Source organism: Dipodomys ordii, unplaced genomic scaffold (assembly GCF_000151885.1).
Source record: "Dipodomys ordii isolate 6190 unplaced genomic scaffold, Dord_2.0 Scaffold72, whole genome shotgun sequence".
In the NCBI taxonomy this organism is placed as follows: Eukaryota; Metazoa; Chordata; class Mammalia; order Rodentia; family Heteromyidae; genus Dipodomys; species Dipodomys ordii.
The window spans coordinates 9,042,813-9,059,658 of record NW_012267288.1 but is presented as its reverse complement, the minus strand read 5'-3'; the positions used below and the strand labels follow the sequence as shown (position 1 = coordinate 9,059,658).

At 39.2% G+C, this 16,846-nt stretch overlaps 1 protein-coding gene across 1 annotated transcript in view; it reads right to left on the bottom strand.

The window, feature by feature from the left end:
- The window catches only part of Dock4 (dedicator of cytokinesis 4), a 421,543-nt gene that overhangs the window by 106,558 nt on the left and 298,139 nt on the right, over positions 1–16,846 (bottom strand). The window contains exons 18-23 of the mRNA XM_013024050.1: positions 14,421–14,518; positions 14,230–14,313; positions 13,961–14,061; positions 11,308–11,389; positions 10,094–10,264; positions 4,519–4,711 (exon numbers count right to left, since the gene is read on the bottom strand). Of these exons, the coding sequence (XP_012879504.1) occupies positions 4,519–4,711; positions 10,094–10,264; positions 11,308–11,389; positions 13,961–14,061; positions 14,230–14,313; positions 14,421–14,518 (729 nt within the window). The remainder of the gene's footprint in view (positions 1–4,518; positions 4,712–10,093; positions 10,265–11,307; positions 11,390–13,960; positions 14,062–14,229; positions 14,314–14,420; positions 14,519–16,846) is intronic.

Below are 16,846 nucleotides of genomic sequence, written 5' to 3'. Positions count from 1 at the left end.
GAAGGAAGGAAGACAGGCAGGCACATGTTAGAGGCATGCCAAATAACTATCAACAGGTTTGGTGGGTCCAGCCAACAATCCCAGCTACTTGGGAGGTAATGATTAGGGGAATTCCAGCTGAAGGCCAGCCTGGGTAAAAAGAAGTTTGCTAAAGACTCCATCTCAACTGAAAATACCCACTGCAATAAGAGGACGGAAGTTTGGCTCAAGTGGTAGAATATCTGAATTGCAAGTGTGAGGATCCAAGTTCAATTCCCAATAAGGCCAAGAAGGAGGGAAAAAACCCAGTGAAACAACAACAAGCATACATGGAAGTGGAGCTGTGGCTCGAGTGGTAGAGTGCTAGCCTTGAGCTGAAGAGGTGGGGGACAGCGCCCAGGCCCGGAGTTTGAACCTCATGACCAACCAAAAAAAAAAGCACACATTATTTACCATAGCTAAGATATGGAACCAACCCAAATGTCCCACCTTAGAAGAATAAATCAAGAAAAACAGTATATATACACAATGGAATTCTATGCTTCCATCAGAAAGAATGATATTGCCTCATTCGTAAGGAAAAAAAAATCATATTAAGTGAAGTAAGCCAGACCTAAAGAAACATAGACTCCATGATTTCCCTCATTTGTAGTATATATACACAATGGAATTTTATGCTTCCATCAGAAAGAATGATATTGCCTCATTCGTAAGGAAAAAAAAGTCATATTAAGTGAAGTAAGCCAGACCTAAAGAAACATAGACTCCATGATTTCCCTCATTTGTAGCAATTAGTATATGTCTAGGATAGTCCTAGCAGGATAGCTCAATAGCTATGTACATAGGACCATATAAAATAATGCTAAGCGAAATGAACTCAAGATATGGAAACAAGAGGTTTTTCTTTGTTGGTGTTGTTTTAAATATACTATGTTTTCTTTCTTTCTTTCTTTTTTCCTATGGTTTATCCTCTGTTGTCACTATACTTGATTTTGGTGCCCTGGGTACTATATATATTTTTATCTGAATTAGGGAAGGGAAGGGGAATAACAAAACAGTGAAACAAAGGGCAAAGGGTGAATCAATGCAACAGTAATACTCACAAGACAATAAGCTGAAAATGAACTTTACAACTTGGGTGGGGGTGAAGGGAGGGAAGGTGGGAGAAAAACAAGGGAAGGGGTAACAATGTTGGACAAAAAAATGTACTTACTACCTTACGTATGTAACTGTAACCCCTCTGTACACCACTTTGACAATAAAATTAAATTAAAAACAAACAAACAAGCATGCAACAAAAAAGTAAAAAAGAATAAATTAATCACGATAGATTAATTTGGTGGAATATTATAAAACAGAAAAAAAGAGAATGCATTAGAGCTGCCTATAGTGCATGGAGAAATATAAAAGCTTAATAATAATAAAATAAAAAGCACTCTAAAGAATGACCAGATAGTTTTGTCACATAAAGACAAAAATTGGAAATGATGAAAAAAATACAAGTTATTTTTATAATTTTGTAAAAAAGACAGAGTAAACAGGAACTAGAGTTGGATATTCTGAACATTTCTAAGAAGAAAGTGAGACTATACACAGCAAGACCTTACTGAATAATGAATTTCCTCATAAATGATCTAATACAATAAATGATAACATTAAAATTCACTGTTGAGTTACTCATGTTTTGCTCTATTTTGTGGGGAAAGGGGCGAGTACTAGTATGTATAAATGCAAGTGCTATACCACTTGATCTATAACTCCAATGCTTTTTGCTTCACTTACTTTTTAGAAAGAGTCTCATGTTTTTGCTCAGGCCAGTCTTGCAACTGTAATCCTCCTACCTATGCCTTTACCTAGCTGAGTTGACAAATGTGTATCACACACACAGACTGTTTATTGAGATGGGGGCTCAGTAACTTTTTGCCTAAGTTAGCCTCAAACAGTGATCCTTCTAATCTCTGCCTCCTAGGTATCTGGGATTTCAGGTATATACTACCACACCTGATCCTCATATTATGCTTTATATTTGTCTGCATGCTCAAAATGTTTTACAATAAAGTAATATTTTTAAAAGTTGTTTATTATGTTTGAAATTCTTTTTAAATAAAATTACATACACTTTCATATGGAAAAATAATTCCTGGTAAAATCTGCCTTAAGAAGTTTACTTGAAGCCAGGCACTTGTGGCATCCTAACTACTCAGGAGTCTGAAATCTGAGGATCGCAATTCGAAGCCAGCCAACAGGAAACTGGAAATGGTACTGTAGCTCCAAGTGGAGCAACAGCCTTGAGCAAAAGAGGTAGAGGGCAACACTCAGGTCCTGAGTTCAAGCCCCACAAGCAACAACAACAACAAAAAGTTTATTTGGTGATATTGATGGAAGCCTTTACTTACTTTATGACCTTTGAAATTAAGTGGAAACTTTACTATTTTCTTCCAAAAACAAACAGAAGACAGAGACAAATAGGATTTAAATAGGCAAACAGGATTTATGACCAAAACAACTTAGTAACTGTTTGCTTGTGGCTGGGATAAGATATATTTTTATATTTACTAAGAAAGTATTACTTTTTTAAATAGGAAATTGAAAAGAAAATCTGGAAGAAGAAAATAAAAAAGGCATAGGGGAACCTCCATACAGCTTTCCAAAGTGGTTGAACAAGTTTATACTCCCACCAACAATGCAGTAGGGTTCCCTTCTGTCCACATCCCCTCCAGCATCTGTTGTTATTAGAGTTCTTGATTATAGCCATTCTAACTGGGGTGAAGTGGAATCTCAATGTTATTTTGATTTGCATTTCTTTTATGGCTAGAGAAGCTGAGCATTTCTTCATGTGTCTATTGGTCATTCTTATTTCCTCTTCAGAGAAGTCCTCTTTAAGGCCATATTAAAGCTACCAGCACAACTATGTTTACTGCAGTATTATTCACCATAGTTAAGATATGGAACCAACCCAGATGCCCCTCAGTAGACAATGGATCAAGAAAATGTGGTGTGTACGTATACACACACACACACACACACACACACACACACACGAATTCAATGTCTCCATCAGAAATGCCCCATTTGTTAGGAAATGGAAAGAATTGGAAAAAAATTATATTAAAGTGAAGCAAGCCAGGCCCAAAGAAACATAGGTCCCATGGTTTCCCTTATTTGCAATAACTAGTATAAGTTTAGGACAAGCACAAAAAGTCAAAAGCTACGATTATATAAGACGATCCTAAGCAAAATGAATCGCAAGATAGGGACACAAGAGGTTTTATCTTTGTTGCTGTTGTTTTTAATGTACTTATAATGTACTTATAATGTACTATGTGATTTTTTTTGTTTCTTTTGTATGTTCTTCCTCCATGGTATAACCCCTGTTTTCACTGTGTTTGATTCCAGTGCCCTGCATCTTGTAATTTGGGGAGGGAAAGGGAAATAACAAAATGCTGGAATAAGGATACAGGTTGACCTATTGTAACAATGAGCTATACAAGACACTATGTTGAAAATGAACTTTAAAACTTTGGCTGGGGGTGGGGGGCTAGGGGCGGTGGGGGCAAGTGATGGTAGAGGAAAAACAAAGGAGAGGATAACACTGCTCAATAGGAAATGGACTCATTACCTTACTCATGCAACTGTAACCCCTCTGTACAGCAGCTTTACAATAAAAATATATATTAAAAAAAGAAACTATCAAATTGTCCTCCAAAAATAAAAAAGAGACATACCTTCCACTACCACTGGCTGTGGTTACAATCCACAGTTCACTCTGTTCTTATTCCTTTCTAATGTTTGCCTTCTCATTGCAGCCCAGGCTGTTTCTGAACTCCTGGGGCTAGGCTATCTTCCTGCCTCAGCATCCTGAGCAGCTGGGACTAAAAATGTATCACTGTGCCTTGCTCATTTGTTTTTTGCTAGGCCTTGGCCCTCAACTCTGGGCCTGAGCACTGTCCCTGAGCCCCTTTTTTCAAGGCTAGCACTTTACCACTTGAGATACAGCACCACTTCCAGCTTTTTCTGTGATTAACTGGAGATAAGAGTCTCACAGACTTTCCTGCCTGGGCTAGCTTTGAACTGTGATCCTCAGATCTTAGCCTCCCGAGTAGCTAAGCGTTATACACGTGAGCCACCAGCGCCTGCCTCACCCCTTCTTTAATGTTGTAATAGTCATGATTTTATACTTATTTGGGTACTAAATACATTTTACATGCAAATTACATTTAAGTTTTATTTATTTATTTATTTTGAAGAATTTTTTTTTCTGATGACTGTCGTCAAATGAGAGTACTAGGGTTCGAAAAGTGGCTCAGTGGTAGAGCGCTTGCCTTGCATGCATGAGGCCCTGGGTTCGATTCCTCAGCACCACATAAGCAGAAAAAGCTGGAAGAGGTGCTATGGCTCAAGTAGTACAGCACTAGCCTTGAGTTGAAGAGCTCAGGCACAGTTCTCAGGCCCAGAGTTCAGGTCCCATGGCTGACCAAAAAAAAAAAAGAGTACTGGCTTTTTGTAGCCAGGGTTTTTATCCATGACTCTCCACCCTACCTGGGTTGGTATACAGTTGGCTTTCCACGGTTTTACCGATGCACTGCAGCTTGATTGCCTGGAGGGAGTCATCCACGTGCATGATGGTGGGCAGGCTGCCCAGAGTGTCCTGCACCAAGTTAGCCACTTCCCGGACATCAAAGAGCTTCAGCAGCTCGGAGTACACAGCTGGAAAGGAGCTCAGAAACACGGCCTTAGGAAAAAGAAGAAATTTCAATTAACTCCCGGGGATGCCATGAGAAATAAGCTGTAAAACAGTGGAGCTTAAGTGAGCTTAAGGATTGTGAGACGTTTTTTGTTTTTTATGTTTTGGGTCAGTCATGGGGCTTGACCTCTGGGTATGGGCACTGTCCCTCAGCTCTTCAGCTTAAGGTAAGCACTCTACCACTTGAGCCACAGGGCCACAGGGCCACTTCTGGCTTTCTGGTTAATTGGAGATAAGAGTCTCAGGGACTTTCCTGCCCATGCTGGCTTTGAACCTAGATCCTCAGATGTCAGCCTCCTGAATAGCTAGGATTACAGGTGTGAACCATAGGTGCCCAGCACAAGTTTTTTTAAATAGAAGGAAAATGTTTTTGTACCCACAGTTAAACGAGCAAAAACTTAAACAAAAACCAAATGTGTGGCAGAATAGGAAAGTTTTTAGAAATGTGCAAAGAAATGAAGTAATAAAAACAGGGAAATTCTGGAAAAATCACATTAGCGAAATGATTGGCAAAAATACCAGAGATTCAGAAAATGCAGCCTGATGAAGAGAAAGAATCCTTAAAACATATGGACTGGGACACTAAGATTTCATTTCTTTTTGGAGAGACTTTTTGAACTTCTCAGTTAAATATCCTTTTTAACAAACCAAACATATCAATTCCCTAAAGCACTGAATTTGTGATCTAAGAGTAGACACATGACAATACAGACCAGGGCAGCAAAGATCTGTCTACACATTGTGCTACTTCTGCTTCTAGCCAATGCCATGACTTTGGAAAGTATAATTTTGTCTTCCAGGTTTTAGTTTCACCAGAAAAATAAAAAGATCATTGGAACAACCTTATATTGCCTCAGGTTCTATTGGAAAAAAAGAAATGCACGTGAAGTTATGTGAAGAAATCTGCTAATCTGTGTGTGTGTGTGTGTGTGTGTGTGTGTGTGTGTACTTGAGAGAGAGAGAGAGAGAGAGCACGAACCAATACTGGGGCTCTATTCCTTAGCTTTTTCACTCAAAAATCTTGAAATGTTTTACTACTTGAGCCACCTCTGGCTTTTTGGGGGCTCATTGGTGCTAAGCATCTCATGAACTTTACAGTCTAGGCCGGTGATCCTCAGATCTCAGCCTCCTGAATAGCTAAGATTGGTGTGAGCCACTATGCCTGGCCTGCTAATCATTTTTAAAGGAGAAAAACCACAACAAAACAGGAGTTACCATCAAATCCCAAGGGGGACACTGAAAAAGTTGGACTAAGGTTGTATATCAAAAAAAGCAAATTCATTGACCCATTTAAAATTCCACAATGGGAGGGCAATGGGAGGCAGCCAGTCTCAACTCTCCCCAGTGTGTGTACTGAGCTGAAACTGAGGAGACAGATGGCTTCTCAAGGTGATCTGAATCCTGGGAAGACAGGTACAGTAGCCCAAAAGTTATACTTCATGACTCTGAAAAATCACAGACTTAAAATGTGGAAGAAAAATGCAGATTTGAAGCTCTGCATATAACAAACAAAAGTATTATTTTTTCCTGAATATAGAGATGTAATTACCCACTTACTTTCTGTTTCATATAAATTTTGAGACTTTTTTGACTTTCTAAATAATTCATATCTGCTCCTAAACTTATCAATTTACTTGAATATACTTACTCAGTAACTCCATAGTCCTGTTTAAGGCTATGTTTATATAATCTTCATTGTATTCTACAAAGATCTGAATTATATAAATAAAGAAAAAAATGCATGGTTGAAAAGCAAAAATAAGTTCAATGTTCTTAGGTAACCCTTAATTTGTACCTTAATTCTTTATTTATACCTCTTTACTTAAATCTGTACCTGTAGTATAAGATACATATATAATAATAATTTTTAAAAATGATAAAAAACAAAGGCTTAATTATGGCAGGAAGATAGTGTAAGCTAAGGATTATTACTGTAAATGTAAATAAAAAGACAATTTAGTTTTGTCCTTCCTGGCAGGCAAGACAAATAGAGAGAAACAATCGGAGGAATGTGAAGCCAGGGCTCAGGCGTTGATCCTCTCATTGGGCTGCTTTTCTAGGGGTCCTAAGACAGGGCTCTGTCCACAGAATGGGAAATGGATGACTGCTACTATACCACCTCAGTGCTGAGTCTTGCCCAGGGCAGGCTATCCAAGACAGTGTATTGTCAAGCTTGGCTCAGGCCAGGAGGCCTCAATGAACCTCTGCCACTGGGGCCAGGACACACAGCTCTGTGGGGTCACTGTCTACTGACCCAAGATGATATATTGCTTGGAAAGCAGGAAGCAGAACTTGCCCAGGTGAAAAACAAAAACATAAGATGGAGCAAGGCAATGTGGTTTCTGTCTTTTGCAGTAAAGCTTGGACTATTGGGGATACTTGTTTGGGATGTGGGGGACAAAATTCTATGATAACTCCATTTCCCCTGATGTTCTTGCCATTGCATGTTGCCTGGCAAAGAGATTCTGTACATGTAATGAAGATTAAAAAAAAAAAGTGGACCTTAAAATACGGAGACCATCAGGTGAGCCTAACCTAATAATTCACCTTTAAAGAGTTTTCTCTGGCTGATGGAAGACGTAGTCAGAAGGATTCCACATGTAGTTTCTGGCTTTGAATGGAGCAGATGTTGTGTTCAGGAATACAAATGGCCTCCTGAATGCATTTCTCTTCCCTCTAGCCCCAACTGGCAGCCATGAAGAAAATGGGGACCCCAGTCTTACAAACACAAGGAAACAGATTTGTGTCAACAGCCTAAGAGAACCAGAAAGCATACTCTCCCTTGAAACTTCCAGATAGCACATCAAAGCCAATACCCTGAGTTTGGTTTTGGGAAACAAAAAACTCCCAAAGAACTCTGAAGAAAGCTGTCCAGATCTCTGACCTACAGAACGAGGGCCTTATCAATGAGCACTGTTTAAATCATTAAGCTACAGTCATTTGTTATAAAGCTATAGAAACCTAATACACCAAATCAATCAAATTAGTGACACTGGTCTTAAAGAGCAGTGTAGGGTCAAAAGGGAATCTGGTATGAGAAGAAATATGTGAGTTTCTTTCTTCCCAAAACATAGACAGGCAATGTTCTACTTATTTAGTAATAATAATAATTTAAAAAAACCAAGCCAGGTGCCAGTGGCTCACGCCTGTAATCCTACCTACTCAGGAGGCTGAGATGTGAGAATTGCATTTCAAAGCTAGCCTGGGCAGGAAAGTTTGTGAGATGCTTATCTCCAACAAAACACCAGAAAACTGAAGTGGTGCTGTGGCTCGAGTGGTAGAGCACTCACCTAGACTTGAAGAGTTAAGGCAAAGTACCCAGGCCCAGAGTTCAAGTCCCATCATCAGCAACAACAACAAAAACCTAACTACTCTATCATCATGATGATCATGATCATCATCAACACCATGTATATGTGTGTTGCTTGGGGTTAAATTAAGGGCCTTATACTTCATAGACAGGTACTCTAGCATTTAAGCTTTTTTTTTTTTTGCTTTATTCATTTTGGGGACAGGGCCTCACATTTAATTAATCTTAAGCTCACGTGGAACTTGATCTTTTTGTTTACATTTTCTGTGTAGCTGGGATGACAGGTGTGAACACTAAACCCAGATTTTTATTGGTTGAAATTTGATTTCTTAAACTTTTTTTTTTTTGCCTGAGATGGCCTCAAACTTCAATCCTCCCAATTTCTACATCCCATTGAAAAGTAGTAAAAAAAAACTAAGGGCAGAACAAATCAAATATGAGTCTTCAAAGTTGTTAAAGTTGTTCTTCAAATTTGATCATGGGATAGAAACTTCAAGAAAAATAGCAAGAGAGAGAGAGAGACAGACAGACAGAGAGAGAGGAGAGAGAGAGAGAGGAGAGAGGGAGAGAGAGAGAGAGAGAGAGAGAGAGAGAGAGAGAGAGAGAGAGAGAGAGGAGAGAGAGAGCACAAGGGCAGAGTGGAAGTAGGTATGGAGCAGCAATGACATAGCTGCCGTCCCCTGAATTCCCACAGCAGAGGTCACCTGAAGGAGAAAAACAATCTCTTGCATCTTTAAGAAGAAACCATGACTTACTAAAAATGTTATCTTTGTAACTAGTACAGGTTAAAAGGAAACCTCAGGATAAGAAACCAAATTGTACAATCCCATTAGCAGAGGTAGATAATTCTGCAAACTTGAAGAATAAATACATAGTTAGCCTGTGGGATTATCGTTCTCATGTCTCAACTGCCACTAGTAGGTCTGATTTGGCCTAGGGACATTGAATATTGAGGTCTCTGGCAGGTTCCTGAAGTGCAATGATTGAACTGTCAAAATGGGCTTAAGAGAGCCTGGTTGTATGCTTGCCTACTTTATGCCTTCCAAATGTCATATCACACCATGTTCTGTCAACTTTGTTCAGAATCTGACCGGTTTGATACTTTATTTTTAAGTCTTAGTTCTCAATGATGCTAAGTCTCTGGTCTTCAAGGGATAGCAAGATGCTGCTTTTCCACCAGATAGGTTTTTTTTAACCAAGTCATTAGAATTAAAAGCACATAAAAAAGACCAGAAAGTATAGAGAAGGACATTCAGAATTATCTCTCTGATGTACAAGGTCATGATGTTTGGAAAGTCTATTCTTAAAACAAACAAAAAAATGAACAATAACAAAATCACAGACTAGCCCTAGTAATAGAATTTGGCAATATCAGCACAGTACTGGCCTTACAAGACCAGTCCCAGGATGATTACAGTCAAGTTAAATAAAACAAAACAACGTCCAGTTCAGCAGAGTCCAATAAATACAATGATTCTCAAGCTCACGGACTGAATTGCAGAAAAGAAGGCCAATAGACTAGCTCCAACCAAACCTTCTCCAAGGCTGAAGAAACAGTGTCCAGCTATAAGTGTGGGTTCTGCTAAGTGGCAACAGAAGTATCTCCATGCAGAGAGCAGATCTGGGGAATGGCTACCCAATTTTGATCAGCTAGTACTGAGGGTGTGTGTGTGTGTGTGTGTGTGTGTGTGTGTGTGAGTCTTGAACTCAGGGCCTTGGAGTCTCACTTGACCGTGTGTGTGTGTGTGTGTGTGTTGGGGGTGGGTACTGAGGCTTGAACTCAGGGCCTGGAGTTCTCACTTGACCTTTATTTGACAATAAGAGTCTAACCAACTTTCCCGCTTGGGCTAATTTTGATGCACAATCCTCAGATCTCAGTATCCTCTGTGTGAGCAGAGCTTGGGGGATGTTAAAGCCTCTCCTTAAGAGTGTATAAATGGAAGCTATGGATTTCTGGTAGAGAAAACCTTGAATTAAGCTGCTGTGTAAAAACCAAACAAACTGCATTCATAGTTTTTTTTTTTTTTTCTGTAGCAGAGATGGAAAGGGAAAGCAATTACCTGTGACTGAGATAGGGCTCCAGACCCTTTGCTCTCTTGGGAAAGGAAGAAGCGGACAGACATGAGGAGCTCCTGGATGCAACAGCGGAATTCCTCTTCATTTTGCCCACCAGTGGCCAGGGAAAAGAGCCTCCGGGACTGCACTATGTACTTAAAGATGTATTCCTGTGCCTTAACACAAAAACTTTATAAAGTTAGCTGCAAAGGAGGCCAAGAGTATTTATATAACCATGACACAGCATACAACCTACTATACAGGGTTAGAGTTTTAAATTATTGATTTAAACACTAAGGCCTTGTGAGATTTTTGAACAGAATTTACTTGTAGGAGGAAGAACTGTTTTTCTTTGATGCCTAAGGAGGAAAAAATGTGTAGAAAATTTCAAAAGGATAATTCTGAAGAGTCATGAACATGGATGTTTTTGATCCTTGAATGTCTTTTTAAATTTAATCGATGAAGACATAACTGCTTTTCAGAGTGAATTTATTTTGGTAGATACTCTGGCTGCTTAGCACTTTACCTTTAAGCAGATAAAAACGATCAGTTTATAGTGGACAAAATGCTTGTTTTATAAAATAGATACATTATCTCTTTTTATCTACTGATACCATACCAGATGAGAGTCCAAGAAAATCAGAATACTGCCAGGGCTGGCCTGGACAATCCCCTTAAGAATTTGTATTCTTGAACCTGTCTGTAGGTCAGGCACTGGATTAGTGTCATATACAACCAGAAACAGATATTGTGCAAACTGTGAGACCCTCTCAAACCTGGGCTTCCTTACTGTGACCCCTGATAAGCCACCCTACATCTCTGAAACTTTAAGCTCAGTGCTTCTCAGCTAGTCAGTCTCTGGCAGGTGAGTAGAAGCAAGAGCTGTGATTTTCTATGTATAACTACATCTTCTACAGTCTTCTTCCATAGAAGACTTCTGCCCATCTCCTTCTCCTGTCCTTTCTGAACTTCACGTGTTCTGGAGTTCAGAGGCCCAAGGATTCGATCTGAACAGATTGCAGTGGACAAGCCTGGCAAAGTACCTTTCAAATTTCATCAGTTCTGGAGCAGCTGTAAACGGATTAAGATCCTTGAATTGGAATGTCAGTAATATATCATCACCAATTACTGTCTGTGCAGAGGAAACCAATTAGTTTAAGCATCTCTGTGCAACAGCTTTGTTAGACTATGTTGTCTGCTTTCAACAGCACGTTATTACCTTCAGCACCTCCTGGATATGCTCTTGCCGCTCTGCTTCAGTTATCCTGTCCACGTACCACTTAAGCACTTTGATGAGATCTCTAGAAAACAGGAAGAAATGTTCAGAATATAGAATTGGTCTTATTCTCAAATAAATGCCAACAAACCTGACACTTATAGGTATCATGAGGAGGCTTCTTTCCACGTAAGTTCTCATGATTTCCTGTCACTTTGCTATATAACAATCTTATGAAACTTACAGATCAACACCATCACTACAGTTTTCGAAAACTTAAGGCAGGAATAAAGACTTCCTGCTACCAAGATTCCCTTCAACCTTAACATATTTATTCCATCCAGCCTCCTATTTCTGCCAAGGCTCCCACATGACTAAAATACTGAGAAAAGGACTATGGGCAAGCAAGTGCCTGGAAGGTAAGACTGCCATTGTCAGTCTTGGGCAACTGCTAATTGGGATTTTTCTTCCTTGACCATGAGAACAGCTGGACAGAACACTCTTTTAGTTTCAGGAAGAAAGGAGGCAGAAAGGGATGAAGGCAACACTCGAAGCCACACCTTCATGGATTATCAAGCCAATTCTATCTATGACCTATGAGAAGAAGCAGGATTATGCCAAAGTGTGTTTTTTGAAGGAATACTTCTAGAAGACCAAAATGTTACTGTGAAGAAACATTGTAAAATTAACACACACACACACACACACATACACACACACACATACACACACACACACACACACTCATTCACTTTAAGATTAGAATCTAGCCACTTTGGCCTTTGATCCTTCTTTCCTCTCTGTCTCTGTCTCTCTCCTCTCTTTTTCTCTCTCTCTTCTCACTCTTTATATCTTACTTTGCAATAAAACAAATGTAATTTAGAGTTGGACAGACAGATTCAGACAATCCCAACTTGTGGGCAGCATCCAAATCAATAGAATCAACATCTACTTGAACATATGCCTTTTTCTTCCCCATCAGGTCTGATGAGAGTATTGACCTTGGCCACATAGATGCCACAAAACATCTTCATGGCCTATTTTGGTCTTTTGCTTGCTGGCCTTGATGTCACAACGAGCATAAATACGTTGTCTTTGACATTCCTCACCATAGACTCAGTGGTCAGCAGGAATTGGGGCATTCTTCTAATAATATTTAGGCCTCTAGCGACACGGTGTTTTGGGCTATTGAGAGATGGGTAATGAGTGATCTTCTTTTCCTTGTAGCTGTGGATGCCTTTCACTACTATCTTCTTGGCATTTAAGGTTTATGTTTTGGCTTTAGGGAAGGAGCTTCCTTTTTCATCTTTGCTGCTGTCTTGGGGAAAGGGGTCACATGGCAATTTTTGTCTTGGTCAAACAAGAATATTTGTATGTATCAGGAGACGGAAGCTACTAGCAGTATTTTTCAGATGATGATATGCCAGTGAGTTTCTGACCACCCACAGTTTAGAAATTTGTCTTGTTATGACAGGTGATTATCCTGCCTTTCAGGCCAACATGGAATGTTGAAAATTATACTCTGTACCCTAACTTCTAATGACGATTTTAGTAGGAAGCAATGACCTCCTTACACCAGGGCCCAAATTATTGGGTTGAGAGGGAGGGCCAGTGTTTTAAAACTATTCCTGATGGCACATTTCATTCTTGACCAAAACTAAAATAAAATAAAAAAACAAGCATGTTGATGGAGGGTTGTCTTATAAAACAACATTCATTCATTCAAATGTTGGAAACAAAAATCTTAACATGTCATGGTGAGGAATGCCCAAGTATATCAGATGCTTGTTCGATGATCTCCTCTCCTTTCTATATCACACACGTGTAGAGGTGAAAAGATGAACAAAAAAGTGATTCCAAGCTCTTAGGGAATGGATGTCTAAGGCATAAAGCAGAAATGTAGATAGAAAAGCAATGCCCATACTGGATGAGTAGAGAGAACATCAAATGCATCCCAGGGTTGTATTTCAGGAGGGGCAAAGACTAGAAAGATGTTCTTTACAAGATTCAAAGACAGAAGCTGCTGCCTTTGGTCAAGTAACAACTCCCCTGCCTGAAGCCTGTCATTATTCATTCATTCTCAGCCTTCCTAACATGGAAACTGAGCTGGTAGGAAAAAAGGGAACAGTTAAAAATGGCAGCTACCATGAAAGGGTAGGTTCCAGTGGCTAACTATCTGAGGCTGGGGACATGTCTTCACATTATAGCACTTGATATGTATGTAATAGGCACCCAGGTATAAAGGCAATGGTTGCTTTCCATTTGTATTTCTTTCTTCAGGACAAATATGAGCATCAAGCTGTGTATTGATTAAATGGGGCCCTGGACAGAAAAAAATGAAATCACCCAATATTTTATTTATTTATATATATATATATATATATATATATGAATACCCAATGATATAGAGATGAGAAGAAAAATCTTAAGTTTTAGGAACAGACTGCAGGAAGTTCATTTTTTCTTTTAATGAAAATAAGTTCTAGCCATTAAACAAGGAAGTGTAAGGTAGTAAGATACCATCTTGATAGATACTTTAGTGGCTGGGCTTCATATCATTCTCTACTCCATTTTAAATTCTTCTAAGCAGCTCCTCTGCTTAGGCAAGCTCAAGAGCAACTGCTTCTTCAACCAATTACAAGATAAAGGGCCTTACCTGTAAGCCAGTGCCCCAGCAAAATGACTCTCAATGTAAGTATCCATGACTGGCTTAAAATGATGAAATTTGCTATCTTGCAGCAAATTTATTATGTGAACCTAAAAAAGAAAATTGAGCTTATTATAAAACCAAATGCAAATCATGGTTTTTTTGTTGTTGTTGTTGTTACGGTTAGGATTAACTCTTGTACTGTCAAGTGCATCAACCTCAGCCTCCTGAAAGTCAATAATGAAAGATCATAATTATAATTAAGAATCTGAACTTACCAAAGAATCAAACACTTTAGACCCGTATTTTTGAGAGTTTTCATCTAAAATCCCAAATAAGGTATCCAATGTATCTTGCAGAAACTGTTAAAAAATAGAAATGATAAATACATGAACAAAGTATTACCTCTCTTTCCCATATAATTTTTTTTTATTCTGAGTTTCCAAGAGGGTAATGAAATAGTATATACCTTTACTATCTCGGAGCCATCTATTTCTTTTAGTTTGGAGAGACAGCCTGTGATCTTGTCTGGGTGGGTTCTCCACTTCAAGAGATCAAGCATGTCACCTTTTCAAACAAAAAAGGAATATTAATCATTGCTGTAGGTAAGAACGCCCCATGTGCAAGCGTTCTCCTGGTAAAAGCTAATTTCTTAAACTTGTTGCTCAATCCTGGCAACTCATCAGCCTTGAAACTCAAGTTTCAGCTCCCACTGACTGTGACTGGCCCTTTCTAGCTTGGCATTTATTTCACTGTTTTCTAATTATTTCTCTTTGCCTTAACTTATTATTCAATTCTCAGATTAGATTGTTGCTTCATCCAGGAATTTGTAGCCTTCCAGGTGCTCCAAAATATGGACGACTTACTCTGTTGTTTATTTTTCTATGCCCAAACTTGATGGGAAACTCCAAGAAAAAAAATACAGTTGGGCTTGGATTGTCTGTACTCCTAGCACTAAGAAGAGAGTATGCAGCTGACAAATGATTCTTGAATAATTTCTTGCCTCTGTCTGGTAAGAGGAGAGTTTCATGAGAGCTGGGAATTTGCTCCATTCATGCCTGGACTGCCCTGAACATAAGCACCATGCCTAATAATTCCACCCAGCAAGTATGGTTTTCTTGTTTTCTTTTTTGGGTCCAGTAGTGGGGCCTGAACTCTGGACCTGGGCGCTGTCCTTCAGCTCTTCAGCTCAAGGCTAGCACTCTACCACTTGAGCCACAGTGCCACTTCCGGCTTTGTTTTTCTTTTTGCTTATGTGGTGCTGAAGAATTGAACCCAGGGCCTCATGCTTGCAAGCAAGCGCTCTATCACTGAGCCACCTTTGCAGCCAAATGTATGGTTTTCTTGATTGATAAGGTGTCCTGAACACTGAAATACTGAAAAATCTCTACACAATGCCAATCAGCCCAATAAACTGGCAGGCCATTTAGCAAGTCCTCAGACCTGAGAATGTCAGTTCGTGGACTTTATAATCTGGGATGTTCCATTCCCAGATTCTGGGCTAGCAGAGTACAATTTTTCAATTTCCCTTCTAAACTGACATCCTAGTCTAGGAGGTCCTCTAAGAGCCTCTTCACCTGGAAAGCAAGTAACTTGTGCCTTTATCTTTCTTGGGAAGAATTTAGCAAGCCTTAAGAAGAGGGGTCCCAGTTCATTCATCTCCAAAGGAAATAGGTGAAGATAATACCAACAGGCCAGTGAAGATGATGAAAACTATCAAGACTAGGTACAAGCAGGAATGCACAGGGCAGTGGCATCTGGCAGGGCTGGCCTGAGTACTCAAGCAGCAGGGAAATACCAGGTAACATTTTCTGGGCTAAATACTGAGAAATTCACTTCAAAGCTCTTATTTTAGAAGAAACTCAAATGGACTTTCTGAGAAATAAAGAGACAAGACAAGGAAACAACCCACACTCCAACCCCTCAAAATCAATCAAGTACTTAAGATGAGAAGAAAAAATGTAAGGTAGACAAAAGTGAGAAAAAGTGTAAGAATCTCAGGGGGAAAGAGAAACAGTTGTCCCCAAAGGATTTATACTTAGAAATTAAGTACAAGTTGAACATCCCTAATCTGAAAATTCAGAATCTGAAGTGCTCTGAAAAGCCGACTTTTGTGAGTCTGCTGACAGGACACCCGCCCCGAGTGGAACACTGCACAACTGACCTCACGAGACCCGTCACAGGGAAAATGCAGGCGCACTAAAGACATCATACAAAATGTTCTCAGGTTATATGTATAAGATGTACATGAAATAAATGAATTTCATATTCAGACCTGGATGCCATTCACAAGGTTGCCTGTATGTAAAAACATTCTCAAATTGAAATCCTTTACTATTAACCATTTCTTGTCTCTAGCATTTCAGATAAGGAATAGTCAATCTGTATAAAATAGAGATGTACAACAAGCAGAAATAAAAGGAGGATGGCTTAGAATATAAAAATGAAGAAAAATTTAAACTACCAAGTTAAAAAGATATTTTTATAACAAAACCCCTAAAATACTTAATATTTTATATCTAACACAGCCATTGTTGGGACATGATTGAAGCCTTTTAAAAACTGATTAGTTATATTTAGAATATCAGATATTCCCACAGGGAAATCCAGGAGAGAAAGACAGGGCTCTATTATTCTGCTTTCTCCTTCCCTCCTATTTCTCACAGTCTAACTTCCCTCCCTGTCACCCTTTCTATGATGAAAACTTTAAGAACCTGAAAAAGGAAATTAAAGCAGAACTAAGGAAGTGGAAAAATCTCCCAAGCTTCTGGATTGGGAGGATTAACATTGTGAAAATGACAATACTGCCAAAGGCTATATACAAATTCAATGAAATACCCATTAATATCCCAACCTCATTCTTCAATGAAATAGAAGAAACAATCCAAAAATTCA